This window comes from Brachyistius frenatus, unplaced genomic scaffold (genome assembly GCF_029030835.1).
Source record: "Brachyistius frenatus isolate BFR_SWC_R1_liver_20210118 unplaced genomic scaffold, ASM2903083v1 Contig_12, whole genome shotgun sequence".
NCBI lineage: Eukaryota > Metazoa > Chordata > Actinopteri > Embiotocidae > Brachyistius > Brachyistius frenatus.
The window spans coordinates 3,992,585-4,016,064 of record NW_027210611.1 but is presented as its reverse complement, the minus strand read 5'-3'; the positions used below and the strand labels follow the sequence as shown (position 1 = coordinate 4,016,064).

Here is a 23,480-nt window from a genome sequence, read left to right as displayed (position 1 = left end):
AACATCATGGAGGTAATGTAGCTTAAGAGGATAGGGCACTGTATTTTGGACACAGCCTTTGTTTTCTGTGTTGGCACACCTGCTTTCATTGTCTAAGTAACACCGGGGCTGCCATAGTTGGCCATCACTATGTCTGGATTACTGCTGTAATAATCTCTGACTCAGAGCATTATGCACTATCTATTATTATGTTGGTGCTTTGGCTCCGAGTCAAACAGATAATCTAATTGAAAGCGCTATTTTCTCTGCCGCTCCTATTTCATTGAGTTATCTCACTGGGCTGTGAGTGTGTGTGTGTGTGTGTGTGTGTGTGTGTGTGTGTGTGTGTGTGTGTGTGTGTGTGTGTGTGTGTGTGTGTGTGTGTGTGTGTGTGTGTGTGTGTGGGTTTGACCATTCACGAGTCACCTATGCCACTTTTTTTTTGCTCCAGGGATGTAATTGCCTTTACAGTAATTGTAGTTTAAGGTTATGTCGGCCCAACCTCCTCTTTATCTGTCAACAACATTCACATCTGCACTTCTCAGGGCTTCTGGGTCTCCTACATGAGATAACACATACTCAAGTCACCCATGAAAGGACAGTCAAAGTCGATTGCGATGCTCCAGTACGGCAACATTTCTCTAGCTGGAACTTCCCTGGAGTAAACATAGAGCAGTCACACATTATCTTATGTCTTATATGTTCTCCTGCCGAGGTGTCTATTGTTGCCATCCTGTACATCTTTATCAGTTACCAGCTGTGGCTTTATTACCATTTCAGGGTGTACAGACTCTTTATGTTACGTACATTATCAGAGATGTTAAAACATTAGGTTTTCTAAGGTTATTTTATCTCGTTGTCGTTGGTATGCAGTAAACATGTGGTTGAACTGTACTGTAACAGGCTATTTTGTTTTGTTTATTACAGTAATGATGTTAGATTGTGTTGGGATTCTAAACCAGACAGCTGTGACTCAGGCAGCAGCAAGGATTTTAACACCTTGTCTCTCCGACACATTATTCTCATAAGACAAGAGAAGGCTGTAAAAAGAAAAAAAAAAAAAAGAAAAAAAAGTACTTTCTTTTTTTCTCAAGGTCATTCGTTTAAAGACACGAGTATTTTGTTCATTCACACTGTAATTCAATCTTTAAAGAAAGTGTAAATCCAGTGAAATTTGGCTGAAAGATGCATTCTTGTCAAATGTTAGAAAGGTATAAATACAATTTACTCCTCCAATAGTGCAAAACAACCTCAGTCAGCACTGTGGAAATACAAACTCACAGGGTCTGTCCTTTGAGATAATGGCAGCTGAAGTGAAATTACACTAAAATTAGTATTCTCCCTGTTCATTGAAGCTTCATGAAAATAAATGTTTCCAGGAATTAAATCACATACACTCATACAGAAGGTGCACCAAGGCATAACATGGTCTTTAGGGATGATAGAATGATGTAAATGTAAGTTGCAAAGACAATCAAAATATTACTTGTTGTTCATCAACACAGTTCATCCATGTGTTTGTGTTGGTTTACGGTTAGTTGTTATCTAGTTAAACTGTTACTGCTGCAACTAAGCCCCTGAAGAGCTGAGAGTATGAAGTTGGGTTGATTTTGCACATAGGAAACCAAGATAGATTGCAATCAATATTAAAAGGCTAATCCGTATTCCTTATATTTGTAGGGACATAGAGGGAGGGAAGTGAAAGCTGCTCTGAGGGGAGTAGGAAGGACGAGGACAGCACTGATGACAGAGAGAAAACATGAGGGGAATACTGCAGCATATTTGCAATTAACTGGAGATACATCTGATTCAGTTGTCTTATTTTCAAATACAGTGATAATTTTTTGAGTGCCTGCGCCAAGCCAACAGCTCCATCCTCCAGGACTTGGAGAAGTAGAGCAATAAAATGCTTTCCTGACCCAAGAGACTCTCGTCAGAGGAAATGAGACCTTCTGCCAAAAAGGCCCTTGCGGAGAATAAACCTTCTGCAGAGACTCTTCAGAAACAGCTCAGTGACCACCATGATGGTAGCTCTGTCAGTGTTTGCTCAGTGAGAACCCAGGCTCAGACAAACATCCTGAGAAAACTGACCTTTACACGAACATCAAATAGCTCCGCCAAAGGTCTGTTGAGATGGTGCTCACAAACAAACCCTCCATGAAGAGAGAAAAAAAATGAGAGCACAGCATGAAACTTAGAGCCTGGGAGGGAGAGAGGGTCAACATAGACAACTGGAGAGAAGAGCAGGCCTTCAGCTGCAGGAACTTGGCCAAGAAAGCTAAGAGGTGTAGGTGGGGCTCCCTGTCCGCTGTGTGACGATAAACAACACCGGGAGCAGCGCAGGGGGAAGGGTATCCAACAGCCGGAAGCAGAAGAGTTTTAGAGCTGAAAGAGGTAAACATGCTCTAAGGCTTCAATGAGCTGCTCAAGGAGGAGCTCAGCAGGAATGACAGAACGAGATGAGCAACATCCGTCGGGCAAAAATGAAGGTGCTCAAAGGAAAATACAGTAAAGAGAGGCTATTGAGTTGGGACACCATGAATGTCAAATTATGAAGGTCAGAAGAGAAAAAGGTAATGCACCAGTGGAAAGGCTACAACCTGCAAATGTGCAAGCTCAGACAAATGCTTGGAGTAGAACGGAGCCTACGTGGGCGTTGGATCAACCAATTAGCTTTCTTGACACTGTTACAATAATGACATCCTGGCACAGGGCTGTGGGGTCCCGTCTACAGCGGCAGTTGCCAACAGGTTCATTGACAAGCCCCGCCCACTACCAGCCAGCCAAAACAAAGAAGGAACTAGTCTGACTACTAAATAGCATACTGCTCTACTTCACAACACATGGGTCTGCACAATGGGTTGGGTTCAGATTTGGGAGGAGTGCACGTTGGTCTCTGCGCTCATATATATTATATTAGTCCATAACACACTATTCTGCATACAGTCTGTCTGTAGAGACATTTATTTTGCAGAGGTATTATTTCAGTCTCAGAGTGTCCAGCCACAATGAATGGGCCATTTTCCTGTCCAACATAAATACATGATAGCTTATATTAAATAATCTACAAGGTAGGAAAATATGATGCATTTCAGCTTCTAGTAATTGTGTATGTGCACCATTCTTACATTGGAGCCATTCGTTTTGATACATCCCACTGCCTGCTACTGAAACAGCATTTTTTTTAAATCTACAGTGTGAAATAAATTTATCTAATTTACAACCAACAGAGGGAATTATTTCACATCTCGCTGGGACCTGCCCAAATAAACAACAGTGAATGTCCTCTCTTTCTTTTGAGCTACCTTTCTCTGTCTTCCTGTGTAATTGCTTTACACAGCTTGTTCTTTGTTCTACTTCATTTTATTTACTCCTCAGCTGTAATTGTGTTTGAATTACTCCGCAAATGAACTATACTTTCCACAGCACAAGCAAGTTTTCTATCACTTTTTCTTGCCCTGAGGTGGTTATTATTGTACAGAGATTTTAGTTTGATGTGCCCACATTGGCCCGTCAGTGCTGGAAGAAATCCATGTTAAAATCATTAGCTTAGCTTTAGCATTTGGCAATGGCAACACCTGCTGCTGGCATCCAGAGCGGTGCTGGCTACTCAGGGCTGGAAAGACTCCTAAAAATAGTGTCCCTGGGTTAATTGCTATTCTTAGATTATTAAGAAATTTTAAGTGTCGCACAGCAAATATATCTAATTGTAGAATGTGAGTATGTTGTATTTGTGAGCGGGAACCTATTTCTATAACCCCTATTTAGTTCTGGTGTTTAACAAGTATGAATATTTTGATTCGTTTTCTTAGATTGCGGCTCAGCGTCAACTGACTTACTTCATTAAACACATTTGACTTTGGGTAGCTGTTTTTAAAAAAAAAAAAAAAAACTTTTGGCCACTTAGCTGCATTACTGAAGCAACTTGGGGTTAAGTGATTTGCTCAAGGGCACGCTGGTGACAGTTTGGGGAGAATGACCTGCTTCTCTACACTGTTTCATGCATTTGACAGTTTGCCATTTGAAGCAGCGAAACGTATATTTTCGATATTACTTTTGCAGACTCTACCACTTCCTCCAGCTTCATGACTGTGAGCGTATGTGTGTATACTTAATGTGTGTGTGTGTGTGTGTGTGTGTGTGTGTGTGTGTGTGTGTGTGTGTGTGTGTGTGTGTGTGTGTGTGTGTGTGTGTGTGTGTGTGTGTGTGTGTGTGTTTTTTTGTGGCTGACAGAGAGAGACAAAAAGCCTTTGTAATCTCTGGTCTGCATGACTCATCTGACATGGGAATCCAATGACCTTTAACAATCTGGTTTTACCTAATTAGATTGTGGTAAGTGAATTACTGGCATTTAATGACCCTGTTATGAACAGGGGACATGGTGGACTCCACTGAATGAACAGACAAAATATAAACAAACACAGTTCTCATGGACACATTTTACAAGAGAATATTAAAAAAAAAAGCACTTTTTTCAATACTTAAAAATACTTATTCGATTTAATTTTGCCTTATTTTCACCAAAAGATGTACCCAAATTACACATTGAAGTACGGAATACCTCTTCTATGTTTTATATCCTGTGTGCATGTGAGCTGCTCAGCTATTTTGTTGCTTTTTTTGGTATTTGTAAAATATCATTTAAAAAAGTGGCCTACTTGTGATGACTCTACATTGTAAATGAAAATTGTATCGAGTCAAGAGTGAATCTGGGTGGTAGCAGTGAGCCAACATTCACTCACAGAGCAACAGCAATTATCTGACACCAATGGTGATTGTCAAGGTCTGGGTTCTTGAAGTCAACGCGAAGGATGGAGGAGAAATGATCAATGTAAAGACCTGAGCATCTCTGGAAGGGGGCAAACAGATATGGTCAGACGATTATAGTCATATAGGACCCATGGCTTGGCAGGTTGGAGCTGTTTTGGTGGAACGCAAATAACTAACAGCATATTAGGGTTGTCATAATGTTTTGACTTATCAGTTCATATACAGCTGCACATTACCCTGTTAGCTGGTATGTCCTGGAGTTATATCATCCGAGGTCTGTGTTTAGATGTAAGTTGGCAAAAACCCTTGTTATAATTTCCACAAGTGGTGTGCTTGTGCGTGAAGTTCTTTCCCCCTCCTTTCTGGTCTAAGAATGTGGATGTGAGAGGTGGTTAATGTCCAAATTGCTGTGACTCACCACCCCTCACCTCCTCAGTTGCTAAAACATGGCACACAATCAAATCAAATCTCAAAACAATTTAGGGACAAGAGTACAAAATGGCAAGTGTAAAGTTCTAGTCTGTCTCTCGCATGTCTGATCTGAAAAGATACACTCCTACTACACAGTCTGTGTAACAGCGTACATTTTATTTGTATTATATGCCTAAAAAATATAACTTTAAGCTATTTTCTGGTATTTTATGTGAGTAACAACAGCTTTAAGGTCTAAATCCAAAATGCGGGTGACCCATGGCTCAACACTAAACTGGTCCAAATGCACAACGTCATTATCAGACAATAGCAGCTTTGTCCTGTTCTGCTCATCCTCATCTATTTCTTGTACAAAATTCATAGTGCAAGCAAGAAAGCATTTTACAGACAAATAGTGATATTATATTTTTGTTATAACAGTGAACAGTACGAGGGCTTTTTTTTTTTAAGGTGTCGCCTGAGACCAGTATGCTTTAGCATCAGCCGTATGTCTATTACAGTGTACTGAATTTCCATGATTTCCAGTGTTTAGTTGTCAAATGTATATGTAGCACACTTAAACAGGGTTTTCATTTGGCTATGAGAAAGCTGAAAATATTCAAAATCAGCTGGAGACTGTTTTTAACCAACTCATGAAGTAAAATTTGTTAGTTAGCTTGGACTAATTGATACTCCGATCAACACATTTCATTAAAGCTGACAAGGAAGTCAACGATCGACTGAAGGATCGTTTTTAAACTTTCCAGGACTTTCAAGAGGTACATTTTACATTTGGCATGCTACACTGGAAGGCTTGACAGGCGTCATATAAAAGTGTTAAACTGTCACATATACCCAACTCGTACTCTTTCGCCTGAAAGAAATTCCCATTTTGAAATGTTTAAATGTTCTTCTCACTATTTTACTACTAACTTAAAATTCTAACCTGATTCACAACCCTGAATCATTGGCCACAATTTAGATGCTGTTGGGCAATTTCAAAAAAGTAGACAGGGCCACCTGGGGTAATTTAAATGTTTAACACTACACTTCACACTTATTAAAAAAAAAATGCCATTAGGCTGGTTAAAACTGGGAGGTCATAAAACATTTAAACTGTCAAACACGGTAAAGTAAAAGGCAACAAATATTCAACCTGACAGCAGCAGATTTTACAATTACAATTTCTTTCTTCTTCGGTCTACTACAGACACTGGCCATGGGATGCACTTTAATCTGTCAGATTACATAACTCGTGCATTGCATCTTTTTAGGGATTACTTTCAAGCACTGACACATGTCAAGGGAGAGAGCATGTTTGACAGTAGAACTGTAGGTATAGTCACTCAGGGGAAATTAATGAGGGGATTTGTGTGTGTGTGTGTGTGTGTGTGTGTGTGTGTGTGCGAGAGAGATTAAAGTTACAATGTGTTTATTTTATTTTGCGGTGTTTAGTTGTAATTCTTGAGGCTCATAACTTTTAGAATCACTCTACAATAAATTCACAGGAATTTGATATAGTAATGAAAAGACAGTGTGAGTTCATACAGTGCACATACTGCAGTGGCACATATGTTACATGGCATATGGTGAGGACAGAACGGTGTCATACTTTAGTGGAAGACATGCTATAGAGAAAGAAATATGAATGTTCCATAGCTCTGCATGTTTATCATTTCCTGTGTGAATTGTTGGAGTGACGGGAGCTGTGCAGATTCTCAGTGAGGTTAATTAGCACAGTTGGGTTGTTTCATGTCAGACCACTGAATTTTGTAATCTATAATTCCATAATTCCAAACGTCTCTTTGTCTGTTGCATTTCAGCAGACCTGAGTTCCTGTTCGGTGGTGTGTTGAATGTTTGGTAGAGCTGCTCCACTCTGCTGGCTTTGCTAATCAAGTATAATAGCGAGAACAACACCGGCATATTATCTGGGTACAGCATTTCCATCTATTTATGCAAATATGAACCACATGTTGCTTCTCTGTGATGATTGTAGATAATGTTCTCCCTATACTACCTGGGAAACAAGGGCCTGGTGGAAATAAAGTCTGTTAAATGTTACTTTTAGCATATTAAAGAGTCTGTGTTTTTTATTTGTCCTTATTTCACACAGATTGGTATACGTAGCATTGCTGTTGACTCATTTTTAATGCATACATAGTTTTAGGTGGTTTCCAATCTTGCAGGCTGGTGCTGGTTTGACTTGGACGGACTTAAAACATATTTTTGAAAAGATCATTCAGTGAACGTTGAATTAATGGTAAAACGATCAAAACAGTTTAAATCAGTTATGTCATCTGACCACAACGTTTTTAATGCAAGGAAAAGCCATATACACTTTATCCTTATCACTATGTTGATATTTGCTGCAGTTCTGGTCTTCCAACGCCATACAACACTTTATGAATGTTAAATGTCAAATTTCAAAAATGTCAACAGAAAATGTATGTAAGTCTAAAACAAAGAGATTGGTGGCCATTCTAAAAATGTATTTGGAAAATGCCAGTAATGTAAAGTTTTTCATTTATAATTGACTAAATGTTTTATTCGCTGTTTTTAATTGTTTTTAAATGTCCTTTTCGTTTGCCTGATGTTTTGATACTTTTAATGGTTTTATGTGAAGCACTTTGAATTGCCCTGTTGTTGAAATGTGCTATGCAAATAAACTTGCCGTGCCTTGTCTTGCCTAAAGCATGGAAGCATTACAACTGTACACAACATAATACACACACACACACACACACACACACACACACACACACACACACACACACACACACACACACACACACACACACACACACACACACACACACACACACACACACACACACACACACACACACACACACACACACACACACACACACACACACACACACACACACACACACACACACACACACACACACACACACACACACACACACACACACACACACACACACACACACACACACACACACACACACACACACACACACACACACACACACACACAACACACACACACACACACACACACACACACACACACACACACACACACACACACACACACACACGCACAGTCATTACTACAGGTTTGGACTGGACTTCTAATGTATTACACATTGGTTTCCTAAATTTACAATCACTAATATACAGTATATTGAATAGTTCACCAAAGGTTTTTCAAAGATATTCAGAGGTTTATGAATCTAAGGATAAAAGGCTTTAAAATGTAATCAAAGTTCACTGAATAAGCCATAGTGTAACTTTCGATTGAAATGCAGTTTATCTGTATCTGCACGTCAAACTTTCATGTCTCAAGCAGCACCGGGATCTGTGACTGGTCTTTGCAACGGGAAATAATAGGTTTGCTACATCAACTTTCTACAACACTCCCTTATTTCCATAATGTGTTACTCAAACCCGTAAGTGCTGTCATTTGAGGCTTAAAAGAAAAGGCGGACAATACAGTCATTACTGAGCCCATTAATCCTTAATTATGCGATTCTGCAGTGGTGTCTTCGTTCCAGTGAACTCGCATTTTTACTGAGAGTTCATTTGCTGCTATTTGACCTCATCTCCCTTGCTACCATTTTTTTTAACGGTTCTGTTAATTCATCATGGAAAGGCAGCATTAATTGGCTATGTCTGCTTTTTCAGGTTTCATGCATGTTCATTGACTTGTGTTATTCTCAGTGGTTTTACTCAGGCAGATTTCACTTTGAGAAAGAGAGGAGCAGTGTGGACTGACAAAAAGCAGCTGGATCAGAGCCGCGAAACCCACCCAGTTGTTTAAATGTTTAATCTGGAAGTATAATATTGACATTTTTGTGGATTTAGTAAATTGCACTTTGAGCTACAATTGGTTCCATTCTTTTAGGACTTTCTATGCATTCACAGTTACAGCTGATGTTTTCGTGTTGTCCAGCCTTATGTCCGGAACATTCTCTTGAACAAACCATGCATTCCATACTACCATACTACTTAGTATGCCAAAAAATGATTTAGTATGTCCCAATACATAGTATGTTAAACGTAGGATGCCAAAAGTACCAGGATGTCCGACTACATCCGGTCTTATTTTGCAGTATGCAGGCCAGCATGCTACTCGAGCTGTTCTGACCCACGGATATGACAAAATGAGTAAAAGTTCAAAACGCATTTTTATGATGAAGTAGTATGTCCCGATTATACAGCAAGTAGTTCCGACCCAGAGATCTGATTGGTCAACTGCACATTTGGAACGTGCTCAAATCAGCATAACAACACACCCTGCTCATCACTGGAAATATCACTCCACCTTCAGGGAATATATAATTGGAATTGAATTTCATATAATATGCACTTCAGGGATGCTTACGGACTCGTTCCTGACCACATTACTGTTGTGCCAATAATCACAAAGCACACGCTCTCGTGTAATATTGCTTAATTGTACACATACTACATGCAACAGTACATTCTTTTTAAGGGTAGCTGCAGTCCATACTAAAAGTAAAAAAAGACATATTATGCGATTTGGAACGCAGGGAATATCTCATAAACGCCTTGAGGAAATTTCTTAGAATTTGGCACAAACGTTCAGTTGGACTTGAGGGTGAACTAATTTGAAGTTGGTGGTCAAAGGTCACTGTGACTTCATAAAACACGTTTGGGGCCATAACTCAATATGTTTTACACCAATTATGTCAAAGTTTCACGCAAATGTTGAACAGGACAAAATAATGAAGTGATGACATTTTATATCTAAAAGGTCAAAGGTAGACTTCACTGTGACATCGTACGTCCTGCAAAAACTCTTTTCTGATCATTATTCAAACACTGGAACAGAGTGGGAGACCAGTCATAGTGTTTTGTTGCCTACACATAGTCACACGTCTGGGCTCCGGGATCAAAGTTCTCCGCTTTTTATGCCAACAATCCACCTCAAACATAAACCATCTTCCAACAATTTGCTTTCAGTTTTTTTTGTACACAATTTAAACCAAAAAAAAAAAAGTAATAATAATTATACAAATTGGATTAGTCAGTCTCAACATTACTCTGACAATAATTTGATATCCACTTGCATTGTGTGAATCAGTTTGAACCATTTAAACTGAAATATATTAAAATAGTTGATCAAACTTTAACAATAGCAAAAATTAACACATGCAGGGGTTGAGATTAAGGTTAAATCTGGAACAGAGTGGGAGACTTTATATCCGATTTTATAATCTGAATTAACTGGGTTATGTATGTATTTCTTTCATACCAGGATATTTTTTTTAAAGTGTTTTTAAAGCAGGTATAAACATGTTCTTGCCGGCTGTGTGTTACCCTGGCTGAATACTCAGCTCAGAGTTTCCTTCTGGCTGCTGTCAATGTTTTTCATGCTCCATTAGGTGTTGCCTACTGGACCACAGCTACATTATTCTTGTCACGTGTGGACTAAGTCTCACTGATCACAACACACCTAGTATACAGTACACACATACAAAATACAGGTACATAAAGTTTAATGTTTTTCTGATATCGTGCTGACTGTCACTGTGCTGTAATGCTGCTTGTATGCTTATTGACTGCACTTTGTTAAAGGGAGAGTTTGGCTCGTTTGAAGTGGATATATGAGGTACTAATACGCAGTCTAACTGCAGCATATGGGGGTTGGCAGATTCCCAGTTTGAAGAAGCATGGAACTGTAATAGCACAGGAGCTAAGCAATCTCTTTGACTGCAAGGTAAAGTGGTGAAAACATTTCAAATATAATAGACACTTGAACTGATTTTGATTTATCTAGGTGGCTAAAGTATGTTTTGTTGTTCAGCCCATCCAATGCAATACATTGTTTAGCTTCCATTCCTGCTTCTCCAACTTGGGGACATGCAGGCTGCCATCTACTGCAGGTAGTACACTGAGCAACTCGCATAATACCCGCTTCAAACAATCTGAACTATCCCTTTAAGCTGATGGCTTTGGGTTTTTTTTTCTCTGCAGAACAAATGACTTCCCAGAACTCACAAATTGCTTACTGGGATTAAAGGAAATGTAGTTTAGGTTTAGAAAAGCTTTTTATTCTTGCAGACGCAACACAAATACAGGCACATTTGCTCATTAACACACATACAGTATGAGAGTACAACCACTGCCACACCAAATGCATTTGTATGATCATTGTTAGCCTCTTTAATCTGTGGCCAAAACTTAATGTTGTCTCTTTATGTTGTTGGTCTGCATGGAAGATGAGGTGCCATACTACCCATTAAAGAACACTCTCATTGTCTTCAGTCTATAAAATATTCATCCAAAGAATTTTCATCTCATTCTCATTCTCATTTAACATCCAAATACCCAGACAATTTATGTTAAAAAACACAACTTGAACTTTCTGACCCACTAACTAAGGATAAAGATGTTAAATGGTGATAACGGCTCAGAATTTTTCATTATGTGCCGTCTGCTGCAGTCATTTTTTTGATATTACCTTTGCAACAGTCAAAGCATTTAAAAGTTTTACAAAGAGTGGCTTTATAAAATAATTGTATAATATTTATAATATATATTTATAATAATTTTAATAATACAGTATATTACAATTTGGATGTTATTTTCTTAGTTTTGGCCAAGTTAAGACCTGAGATCTCAAACCATGTCAAAACCAATAAAAAACAGTCACGTGCAAAAAAACACCTGAGATGATCAGATGCTGTAGATTATTTAGCTAAACTTATGTTACTGGCAGATTGGCAGATTTCAATGTAGCTGCCTTGACATGTTAACAGATTTCAACAGTTAGTTTGATTAAAACATTGTTATCATTGAAATAATTGCCAGAATTACAAGTTGTAGGGAAATATTCTGGTCGACTCGTTTTGTTTTTTGACTGAGGGCGTTCGCCGCTCTTAAATATACCATAAAGGGAACCTCATTTGGATATAAGAGGATGTGAATGAATTAACATTCTTGAATTGCATTGTGAATTTATAGTGCTTTATTTCTCATGCACCTTGGAAATTTATAAAGAGTTTAGTGGCATGATAAAAGCCCATATGGCAGATGAATGCTCAACCTTTTAAATGATGACTTAGCTGTTGGTAAATCAAACACCCACCCTGTGCTGTTGCCAAATGGTTCATTGCTTCACTTACTCACTGTGTGCAGGCTGAAAACTGCTGAAGCTGGTTTTCTTAAGGCTTAATATCCAAAATGGTATGACAATGAAGCATGTGTGCATCTGTCTCAATGTTGTCCTGATTTGAATGTCCTTTACTATGGACTGAATTTTGCTAAACGAGTGATCTTGCAGTGTCAACCCCGCTCTCTCCAAGTATGTTCACTAATCGACTTCCATCAGAACTCCTTTATTCAGTGGTCAAACCAAACACCTGGATTTTATTTGAGGAAGAAAAGAAGAATTCACAGCATGTGAATGAGAGGCGGACTGACTTTCTGTGCCCTTTACAGCCCTCTTTAGATAAGATTTGAATTCCACAAAAATCCTGCCTTGAGCGGCTTTGAACCAAAGTTCAGATGCTACACAACTAAAGGCTTTATTGCCATACTGTAAATAAAGCTGATGGCTGTAGGTGATGGTGTGCAAGGTTGAAGTCAAGCCGTAACGGCACGGTGTTTCTGTTTTATGTACATGCAGTGTTGTGCTATTATAATTATACTGCATCAGTCCATCGATCATTTTTATCTGTACTTAATAAGTTAAACCTGATTTCTGTCAATATAAACTGTATTAATGATACCCACTACACAAAGTAGGAAAAACCTAAAACAATGTCAATAATATACCCTGTTAAGTTGTAAATGTCACTTCTTTTTGTAAACCATTTGATACATTTCTGACCGTTTTTAACATAAAAGCTTATTGTGTCAAACACTGTGGCACAGTAAGAATAACATAATGACCATAATAGATTGAAAATAATGCCAATAATGGCTCAAAACAACCCACTGGTACTGGGATGAGAGAATTGTGTCTTACAGCATTGCCAATTTTATAGATTTTCAAAGATGACAGAAATTTGTTTTCTTAAAATAGCTCATGAGCTTGTGTTTGGCGCATTGCATAAAAGAGGAAGGCTGACCAGTAAATATGTTCCAGGGTCTAATCACTGAATGTCTGTAATATTGTTTTGGATCTACAGTAATGTTTTGGGAACGTGTAGTTTTTTTGTTTTTGTTGCATTAAAATGGAAACCACTGAATTCACTTCTACGATATGAACAAAGGGTTTTGATATTAAGGATAGATTCTCTCTTTGTCTCTTGTGCTCACAGTTTTATGGATGATTTTTTTTTTTTAACTTCATTTATTGGATTTGATTGGCAGACGTTGACATGAGTGGGCAGCATTCAGCATACCACTGATCTTTTTTAAGATTTCTTCTGTCCCACGTCATTCTTGTCACATCTGTCATTTGCAACCTCCCACGGGAAAGGCTTTGTTTAGAACAGATATTGGAACTTTTTGAAGGAGTTATCAATATTGCTCAGAGCGTGTGCATGCACTTTAACTGTGTTTGTAAGTTTTATTTGGAGCCATCAACAGCGGCAGAAACAGTCAGCCGGTTCCTGCTGTGGTTATTCCCGGTCAAGGCTGAATGGCCACCTACGCTCAATGTGGGTGTTACATTAACATTTGTATTTTCATACAATTAAGCATTTAGCTCACGCTCAATAACACAAAAAAAGAAGGAAAGAGACATTTTAAAAAGGCTTACTTATTATGTCTGTCTTTGAGATATTTCGGAATCCAAGACACATTTTTTTCTATGTGCAACAATGCATTCAAATTTAATAATTTCTCTTTCACAAATTTGGTCCATATTATTTTAATTAAACCCACAGAAAGAACACATGACTGTGCTTTGAAGAAAATGACTTAGCTTGCTTTGAAAGTTAAACTCTTTCTTGCATTTTTCTACAATATGAACCATATATTCTTCACAATATTTTTCATTCATTTTAGAACAACATAAAACTGAACTTAAAACTTGTTTGCTGGGTAATCATTGGTGAGCCTCTGCAACATACTGTTGATAAGTGAATATATCTAAAATAGGAATCTTTTGTTAACTAATGGCAGCCTGGTGACCCAAATTGACTGTGAATATATGGGTCTGGTCAGGCTCCATTAGGGATTGTTTCTAGTCATTGCATCTTAATGGTCTTGGACCTCTGGTTCATTTTGAATCTAATGGAGCAGCCTTTAACCAATCGATATTGACGACCACATGACGTATGTTTTATGTCAAAAGTCACCAAGCTGTACCCAACAGAGACCCTCCACCGTAATCATTGTTTTTCCTTAATATTTGTTAGCGTTGCCACAGCTGTTCATATGGATTCATCTAGCATTAACCCCACTGTAGGTCTAGCACGGAACCACGTTTCAAAATAAACCCTTGACTTCAATCTGATCAAAAGTTGTCACACCCACTGGTCGCCGATTGGTCGGTTCTTCAGAGTAGCTGAGTGAACCTTTATGCGTACAAGGTTTCCAGACTAATCACATCAAAGACTGAAAAGAAAAAAGTTAGTTTTTGTCCAAAACAAACCCAGTTACGTTCCACTTATTTAAAACTTTCTGCAAGTGGATTACTTCCAATAAGGTAATACTGTTTAAGATTTCACTTTTTTACAAATTGTGTCTTGTGTAATGCCATTTATTTTGAAATACCTTCTGCAGTGCCATCAGAAAAAAAATAAGATGCTGCAATCACTGATGATAAAGCGCATCTCTCTTTGTCAATAGCAGCTGATCAACAGTTCTGTATGTTGCAGAGGCTCAACCAATGGATTAGATGAAGAGTTTAAAACCTGTCCTATTTGTCATAATCAATAAAAAAAAAACTACTCTGATCTAAGCACAGCTGTTTTTTTTAGTTGTTGTTTAATCAGACACAAACTCCATATTAAACCATGCCTCTGCTTCACCCCATTTGTCTCGTTAAAATTCCCCAGAACTGCGGTATTTATTGATGAATCTCTTCTCCGCTGCAGTCACAAATCACGGTGCAGGCAGCAGAATATGTGACACCACGGCTTAACTCAGTCATCATGTTTTTACAGGCGTCCTTCCTCTTATCAGCCCCAAACCTGTGTGTGTTCCCTAAAAGCACGCTAATCTCCCCGGGTGATTGCATTGACCAGGCCATTGATTACACACCATCTAGGCTAGCATGTCATTGGAACGCAGGCCGTGACCAATGTTTTTCATCCAGGCAGTGCTCTCATTCCAACCCCTCTGCTCAACCAGCCCCATTTACGGCGTCCTCTGTGTTTGGCTGTGTGGAAAATAAGCTCCGGCTGTTGCTGCAGCTTCTCAAAGCAGAAAAGGACCTGTTTTTATAATGAGTTAGGTCAGAATGGGATACATTTCATTTTGAAAATGTTTTTCCTAGTGGGTGTGCAAGGAGTGTTTTTATCTTATTTTTTTGCTTCAGTGACAAAGCAATTGTTCGAGGGAGGAGAAAACTATTGCTACGTTACCCTCTTCTGTTTAATTTCCCTTTTTTTTTTTTTCCCACATCTGCCTGTCACAACAGCTGTCGAGAGCCTGAGCATTGTGGAGTCTTGACTGTACACTGCCGGGTGGCATTACTTTGACACCACATCGCTCAAGTCCTTTCATTTATTTTCCGTTCCCCTCTCTGAGCAGGTCAGCTGAGGCCAATGAACTGGGGGCAAAAAAAGAATGGAGGAGAAAAACGCTCCCAACCTGAACTCAGACTCTAATCTCCTCTCTTTGCTATCTGCTCACCCCTACGAGGGAAAACAAATAAATCTCTCATCTTCAGATACAGAAGCAGACAGCTGGAGGCGCATGTCTCTGCTTCACTCTGTCACTGGCCTGCTTAAATCTGACAATTTAGAGGAGGAAAGAAAAAAACATCCATGAGACAATATTTGGGAGTTTATGAGTGAAATTATTTACTTGGGGAGTAATAGCTGTATAGCTGCAGCAAATGATTACTGTTTCGTTTCCAAGACGGAGTTGTAAAATCATGAATGTTGAAATTTCACTTGGAAATTTCCATCTCCTTTTCTGTTGTCACACTCATGTAAATGCATTTTTCCTTCCTGACCTCTGCAGTCAAAAACACCATTAAGAACATTGTGCTAATCCACTTGTTTGTCTGCAGTAGCTCGCTATTCAACCACAGTTCACCTACTAAGCTAAAGGTCTTTAATGAGCTATGCAGCTTGGCACTGCAGCTTTATTTCTCACATTACGACAGCTCAAGTACACATTTTATGGTCCTGCAGGTCAGGCTTCACCAGCTGACCCCCGCCTGACTGCGACTGCCCGTGAAATATTGAGCTGTCAAACACGAGACATCGCTTCAGCACACATCAAACACCCTGAACCTCAGCTATGGTCAGGGCTGCAGAAGTCTGTAGATGACGCCATGTTATTCAGACTGAAAAGAGACAAACGTTTAAGCTGCTTGTATTCTATTTTAATCTTTCAGGTGTTCTCCTGGCAGGCCTTCCATATAGATCACTTTGTATGCAATCTGTTTCTGATTGTAGACGCATGAACTTTGGCGGCAACAGTTACAAAGGTCACGTACATATTCTGTAAGGAGATTTTGCTGTTCTTGGAGCCGGTGGCAGCCAGTCCTGGACAAATTGGCAGTGGTGTGAAATCTATGCCACTTGATTTACCTTGAAAGGAAATGATTTATTTTTAAACTATTTTGAGCGGTTTTAAATCCCTATAGCCAGACTTATAAGAATCTACAACCTTTTTTCTGAAGGTCTTACAGAGCTCTAGATCTTGGCATGATAACACCAAACAATTTGATTGCAAAGAGGACACAAGACTCAATTTATCAGAGGTTAAGATAAGACAGGTTCCTCCAGTCATTCCCTAAAGAGGTTTGAATCATTGCCACTTAATCCGGAACCCCTGATTCAATGATATGGAGTTGAAGGTGTGATAAATGTACATACTTTTTCACTGTGATTGATCTTAGTTTCTTTATTTATTCAAATTATAAAATGACAAAATGTCAATTTTATGTGTCAGTTGTTTCAGTATATCACCAGTATCACTAATAAGCGTTGTTTGAAAAAGGATACAAAATTGGCTTGGTTTAAATGTGGTGTAGAAGTCAACACTTTTTATAGGATTCACTTATTTTTTCAAATGCCTGTATTGTAAGTCACATACAGTGCCAGCTCAGTCCAATACATCCACCATATTTATCACTACTGTCAACTGTATCTCATGTATATGTATAAGCAATATTCTCAGGATAGTAGTTTGAACAAAAATTATTTCAAAGCAATAGTCTTTATATACACTTATGTTAATAACTTCTCACCAGTGTCAGCATTCACATTTATATCTCTGTCTCCATTGTGCTACTCTACAGCATTATGTGCTTAATCAACTAATAGAATTAACTGTTCGAAATGTTATTACTTAATTAGCCATTTAAGTCATTTACTGCACAAAGATGCCAAACAATCTGATGGAGCCATCTTGTCAAATGCAGGATTTGCTTCTTTTCGCACTGTAAACTGAAAATATTTGGATTTTCAGACTGGCAGTTGGACAAAGCATAAAATCTGAAAGCAACAAAAATTTCTCGTGTCAATCGGGAGGAATTATTACAATATTCTGATGCTTTACATTTATTTACAGCCATAAACAAATCACATCATGTTTAGAATATTCTAAATGCATTAGTCTCTGTTTTTTATTCTTTACTTTTCTTTGGTATGCTTATTTATAATTTTGATCCATGTGATTCAACGGGTCTGGCTTTTACAAGGTGCCCTTTTCATTTTGTGGTGCATTGGAGAAAATTGATTGAAAAGATGTGCTTGTCGTTGATAATAAAAGGCATCAAGGAAATTATTACACTGCCTCGCAGCTAAGTATTTATCCACAGCAAATTACATGGCCGTGACTCCATACCGGCTTTTTGTCAGGGTTAAACAGAATTTTTCAGGTGGCTCTCTGCCCAGGAGATACTTTGGGCCTGACCTGAGCTATTAACCTGGCGTGTCGCCTCCCAATTCTGTTCTGCTTGGCAAAGACATTCGTTTATTGTACATCCTGGCACTCACCTCATCACCACAAACATTTCTTTCTACTTTTTTGAAAGGAGTGTCTCAATAATGTACAGCCTTGACAAGATGATTTTTGAATGGTCATATCAGATTTCCCTGTATCCTACAATGCATAAAGAAAAAAAAGGACAACATCCATCCATCCATCCATCCATCCATCCACCCCCACCCATCCATCCATCCATCTTCCACTTATCCGGGGTCGGGTCACGGTGGCAGCAGGCCAAGCAAGCTAACCCAGACTTCCCTCTCCCCTGCAACATGTTCCAGCTCATCCTGGGGGATCCCGAGGTGTTCCCAGGCCAGCCGGGAGATATAATCCCTCCAGCGTGTTCTGGGTCTTCACCGGGGTCTCCTGCCAGTTGGGCGTGCCCAGAAAACCTCCAGTGGGAGGCGCCCAGGAGGATCCTGATCAGATGCTGAACCACCTCAGCTGACTTTTTTCGACGCGAAGGAGTAGCGCCTCAACTCCAAGTTCCCTCCTGAAGTCCGAGCTCCTTTCCCTCCCTAAGGCTGAGCTCGGCCACCCTACGGAGGAAACTAATTTCGGCCGCTTGTAGCCGCGACCTCGTTCTTTCGGTCACGACCCCCCACCCCACCCCCCGCTGACAAAAGCCTGGGGTAGTCCCTGCTTTCTCTTCCCGAGTTGTCAGATGGTTTGCCAGAACTTCCTTGAGGCCAACCGAAAGTCCTTCTCCATGGCCTCCCCGAAACTCCTCCCATGCCCGAGTTTTAGCATCCGCGACCACCGCAGCTGCATCCTTTCTGGCCTGCCGGTACCTCTCAGGTGCTTCAGGAGAACCCTGAGTCAACCAGGCCCGAAAGGCCTCCCTTTTTTAAGTTTGACAGCTTCCCTCACCCCCGGTGTTCACCACCGGGTTCTCGGGTTGCCGCCACGACAGGCACCGATGACCTTCCGACCACAACTCCTCGCGGCTGCATCCACAATAGAGGGTTTGAACGTGGTCCACTCAGACAGGTTCCTCCGCCAGACGTTCACAGTTTACCCTCACTACACGCTTGGGCTTGCCAGGTCTTTACAGCAGACTCCCCCGCCATCTGATCCAACTCACCACCAGGTGATGATCAGCCTCTCCAGAGAAGAAACAAAATCCATCTTACTCTAAATTGCTTTTTCTTTATTCTCAACACTTTATAAAAATAATTTATTCTCACAATAAAGCCCTCCTGGATGCTCCATATCTAGTGAAATCATTTTTCATTGACCAAAAACAAAAATTGATTTTGACATCAATTTTATTCTATTGTTACACAAACAAAAACTAGGAGCCTGTAACAGACGTTTCTTTCAATGCATGTGCTAATGCCATTCATCTTTCCAAATGAGCACAACTGGGATAAAAGACAAAGTCAAAGCAAATGGCCAGCAGAAGAAATGTCATCAGTGGTGAATTATAGTCTGACAGTGAGATTTTCTGAGGAGGGAGGGTATTTTCTGTATTCATGTGTATTAGCAGGGAGGCTCACTGGCACACAGCTGTTCTTAATAACCATCATTAGTGACATCCAAATCACACATGCAGTGATTCTAGAGTTGCAGCTCATCCATTCACTTCCTTATGATTCTTAAAATAGTTGTCAGCAGCTTAAGAGAGATATCAGCACGTGAAGCAGCTGTTGTCGTGGTTCAAAGGAGCGCATTTATCTCATTCATGCGAATGTTTTATATCATCAGATCAATTGTTTACCCTTTTATTTGTGGCTAGCAGCAGTGCTCAAGGGGTGGCAATGTCCTTCCACCAATATCTCAAGATCAGTCTGGTGGATTGGTATTACATTTTATTTGATTCGTGCTCTCCAGAGGATTAAACCCGAATGTCTAGCGTCGCCACAAGGTTTATGTTTCTGGTTTTGGTACAATATGATGTGAAATTCCTGCATTACTTTATTCCCCTGTTAGCTTGCTAAATTGTTATCCTCTGTTGCTTCTAGACGGCGTCCATGTTGTCGTTGCCTAGCAACTATTTTTTTACGACTTGAACGCCAAGCATACGGTGCACACGACTTCCCTTTTTGTAACTACGAGCTCACAAGTTCCATTTGAATCCAGCATTACTCAGTGAATCTACCATGACTTGGTTCATATAGTTCCCAGACATCGTATTCTAATGACTTCAGTGATGGCCCGGATTTTGATTTTATGGAACTAGCAGGCTATCATTTAAATATATGGATAACTGTGGAGCAGATTTATATAGAATTTGGTAAAAAAAAAAAAAAAAAAAAATGTTTACCACAGGTTGAATCCTAATGACATTGTTGACCCTCAAAATTTTCCTCTAGCACCATTGTGAGGCTGACATTTAGTTTTTCTATAGAAACATTTCCACAGCTGTTTAATGCAGATATTAACAGCTCCTATCATCTCGCACCATCATGAAGTCAAAAGTTGTTTGTCCAGTAATTTGATTATGTGCATTTAGTTTATTACCAAATATCTGCAAAACTGATTTATTTCCAATCCGCTGTCCTTAGGCTGGCCATTGTTAGCATGATAACCCACATAAAATTATGCTAAACAGATTACCATTGCGAGCAGGATAGCATGCTAATATGAGCAGTTTTTCAGAGTACTGCTGTGTTTAAGTGCAGCCTCACAGAGCCTGGCTATAGGCTCTTTGTCGTGTTAAACATCTTGGCAGAGATCACTGCATAAAAAAGAATAAATGGACAAAAGTAAATCTTTATAAAAAGCATTTTTTTCTCAAGACATCTTCACATAAACGTTTTGGATCCTTTAGGTAGTAAAAACAGCAAATGCTGTCAGGAAATGTAATCAATGAGTGCGTCGGAAACCTCCCACTCTCCCCTCTCTCTGCTTAATAATTCAACAACAAGCGTAGCCTCTCTGGGCATTCACTGTGAAAGGGAACGCGTGACCTCCAGCACAGCAGCAGGTGGTGAACTGCAAGAGGTTGCAGTGTGCCAAAATTGAAGTCGCTTTTCCCTTTAATGTTATTTTTGGGCTTGAGGGCATGAAAATATAAGGAAATGACACACTAAACACATTTATTTATGGTTACGAGTAAATCTATATTGAAATATAATACAGAGAAGGTGGTGTATAGTATATTGCCATGTCACTCAAGTGTACCGTTTTTTTTTTTTTTTGTTTTTTAATTGTATCAGTAAATAGCTTTCTGTTAATCCTACATTGAAAGATAAACTGTGCATCATTATAATTTACTGTAACGCCATTAAACTGTACGCATAATGTTTTCAATCCGATATGCAAACTATTACATACAAAAACCTCAAATGCTTATACCATTTTTTCATTACCTAACTTTATAAAGCGCAACACAGTCCTTAAAAAGTGCACAAAATGTTAAGAAAAAGTAGGAGCCGAACCAATCGAGGGCAAAACAAGTGACAATGTACTAATTTAGCAGGCAGTTTAACAAAATGGAGACATTGATGGTGTCAAAAGCCATTTCATAGAAGCACCTAGAACTGCAATATTAATGCTATTTTTATATTAAATAGCCAACACATGCAAATAAATCAAAGCGGAGTCTGAAGACATCAAAGACGTGCAATTTTTAGAGTTAAATAGACCTTTCAGACGGCGGATATTTTGACTTTGAGCAGGAAAAGCTCAGGTGGAACTAATAACGTTAACGATTGCTTAGTTCCAATTAAGTGTCCCTGTAGTGATCCAGCATGCAAAACACCAGCGCTGTGGAGCTCACTCATGTATGCTGATGGAATGCAGCCATTTTTAACATTTTAATTAATTTCAATGTTTGACAAGTCAGAATGTCTTTTATAATAAAGACCCGTAGGATAGTATTACACCTACGCCAATCATTTGAGAAGAAAATATTTTCAAAGAAGGAGATTAAGTCAGAGGAGTAAAGGGAGGAAATGTCTCTTTTTCATGGCAGTATACTGTAGAAATAAAAAGAGAAAATGTGTCCCATCCTCACTCATGGTCCAAGATTCCTTGTTTTAGTCTAAAAAACAAGGTGTCTGAAAGTTTGAGAATCCAGTTTTCTTTGATTTTCTGCTGTTTAGTCACTTTGCGTCGGTGGGAAACCCTGCATATCCCAGAGCACAGTTACATTCAGTTCATAGGTTGAATTGTATTCTGTTGTCTGTCTGTTGCTGCCCCACTTTGTGATTTCCACTGAGCGGAAAGGTTTATATTCCCAGGAAAAAGTAATGTTGCCTAGTGCTGCAGGAACCCAGACGGCATTAATTCAATATCAGTTGCAATTAATTTATCATGTCAAGATGGCCCTGAGTGTAATCCCATTTGTTAAATGACTGTTGGATCTCTGTTTTAGATTACGATGTCTGGTGAAGCAACTGGAGAGAGGAGAGGCTTCCCTCGCTGACCTCAAGAAAAACCTTGAGTATGCAGCGTCTGTGCTGGAATCCGTTTACATCGAGGAGACGAGGTAAGAAAACAACAGGTCTCTACCGGGGGACAAGTTTTGACATGCTTCATTAATTGAGAACCACGGCACAGCGCTGACAACGGCCAGACTTTGCAAAATTGATGACTGTAATTAGTATTGCAATTGATTTAAACCATTTAGTCTCTGCTTGGTTACAGAATATTACCCATATCAGAAATTATGTAAAACTTCCACCCAAATCTTAATCTGAAGTACATCTACTCAGATACTGCACCAAATTACCTTCCACAGCATTTCATAGAGAAACATTGTACTCTTTACTCTCAATAGAATTAGCATAGGTTTTTCATTATTAGCAATCAAGGTGAATGAAAAAATTAAGCTCAGTACTGCCAGCAATGCATCTCTCTCTCAGCATTCCTCTTTCCCTTGTGATATATTAACCAGTCAGATAAGACTATCGGTGGGATACTGTTAAGAGAAAACTTTCTGAATATCAGATCCCTACTGCATAGATACGTGTTACTTGCAAAACTAGAATTTTCTCAATTATTACATAATCATCTGACCACGATTTTATAGTAAATTATACATAGTTTATTAGATATGGCATGTTGCTGTACATAAAGTACCCAAAAGTAAATAAATAGTTAAAATGACCTCCACCTCAGCCAGCTGCGACATCAAAATACTCCTACTACATGTTCATGCATCAATATTAAATATCTAGTAATATAATAACATCAACTGGAAGTACTTTCCCTTCGGAGTGCTTTTACTTTTAACATTTTAAGTCTCTAAAGAGTCAGATATACAGCGCATATATTGGACTCACATTCATCAGGTAGACACAGGCATGACACCAA

General features: G+C 39.2%; 1 protein-coding gene across 6 annotated transcripts in view; it reads left to right on the top strand.

The window, feature by feature from the left end:
• pde1cb (phosphodiesterase 1C, calmodulin-dependent b) overlaps window positions 1–23,480 on the top strand; it is a 98,937-nt gene that overhangs the window by 53,447 nt on the left and 22,010 nt on the right. For all 6 annotated transcript variants that reach the window (XM_069692338.1, XM_069692336.1, XM_069692334.1 and 3 more), the window contains one exon: window positions 22,540–22,653. In XM_069692338.1, coding sequence (XP_069548439.1) covers window positions 22,540–22,653 — 114 coding nt within the window. The remainder of the gene's footprint in view (window positions 1–22,539; window positions 22,654–23,480) is intronic.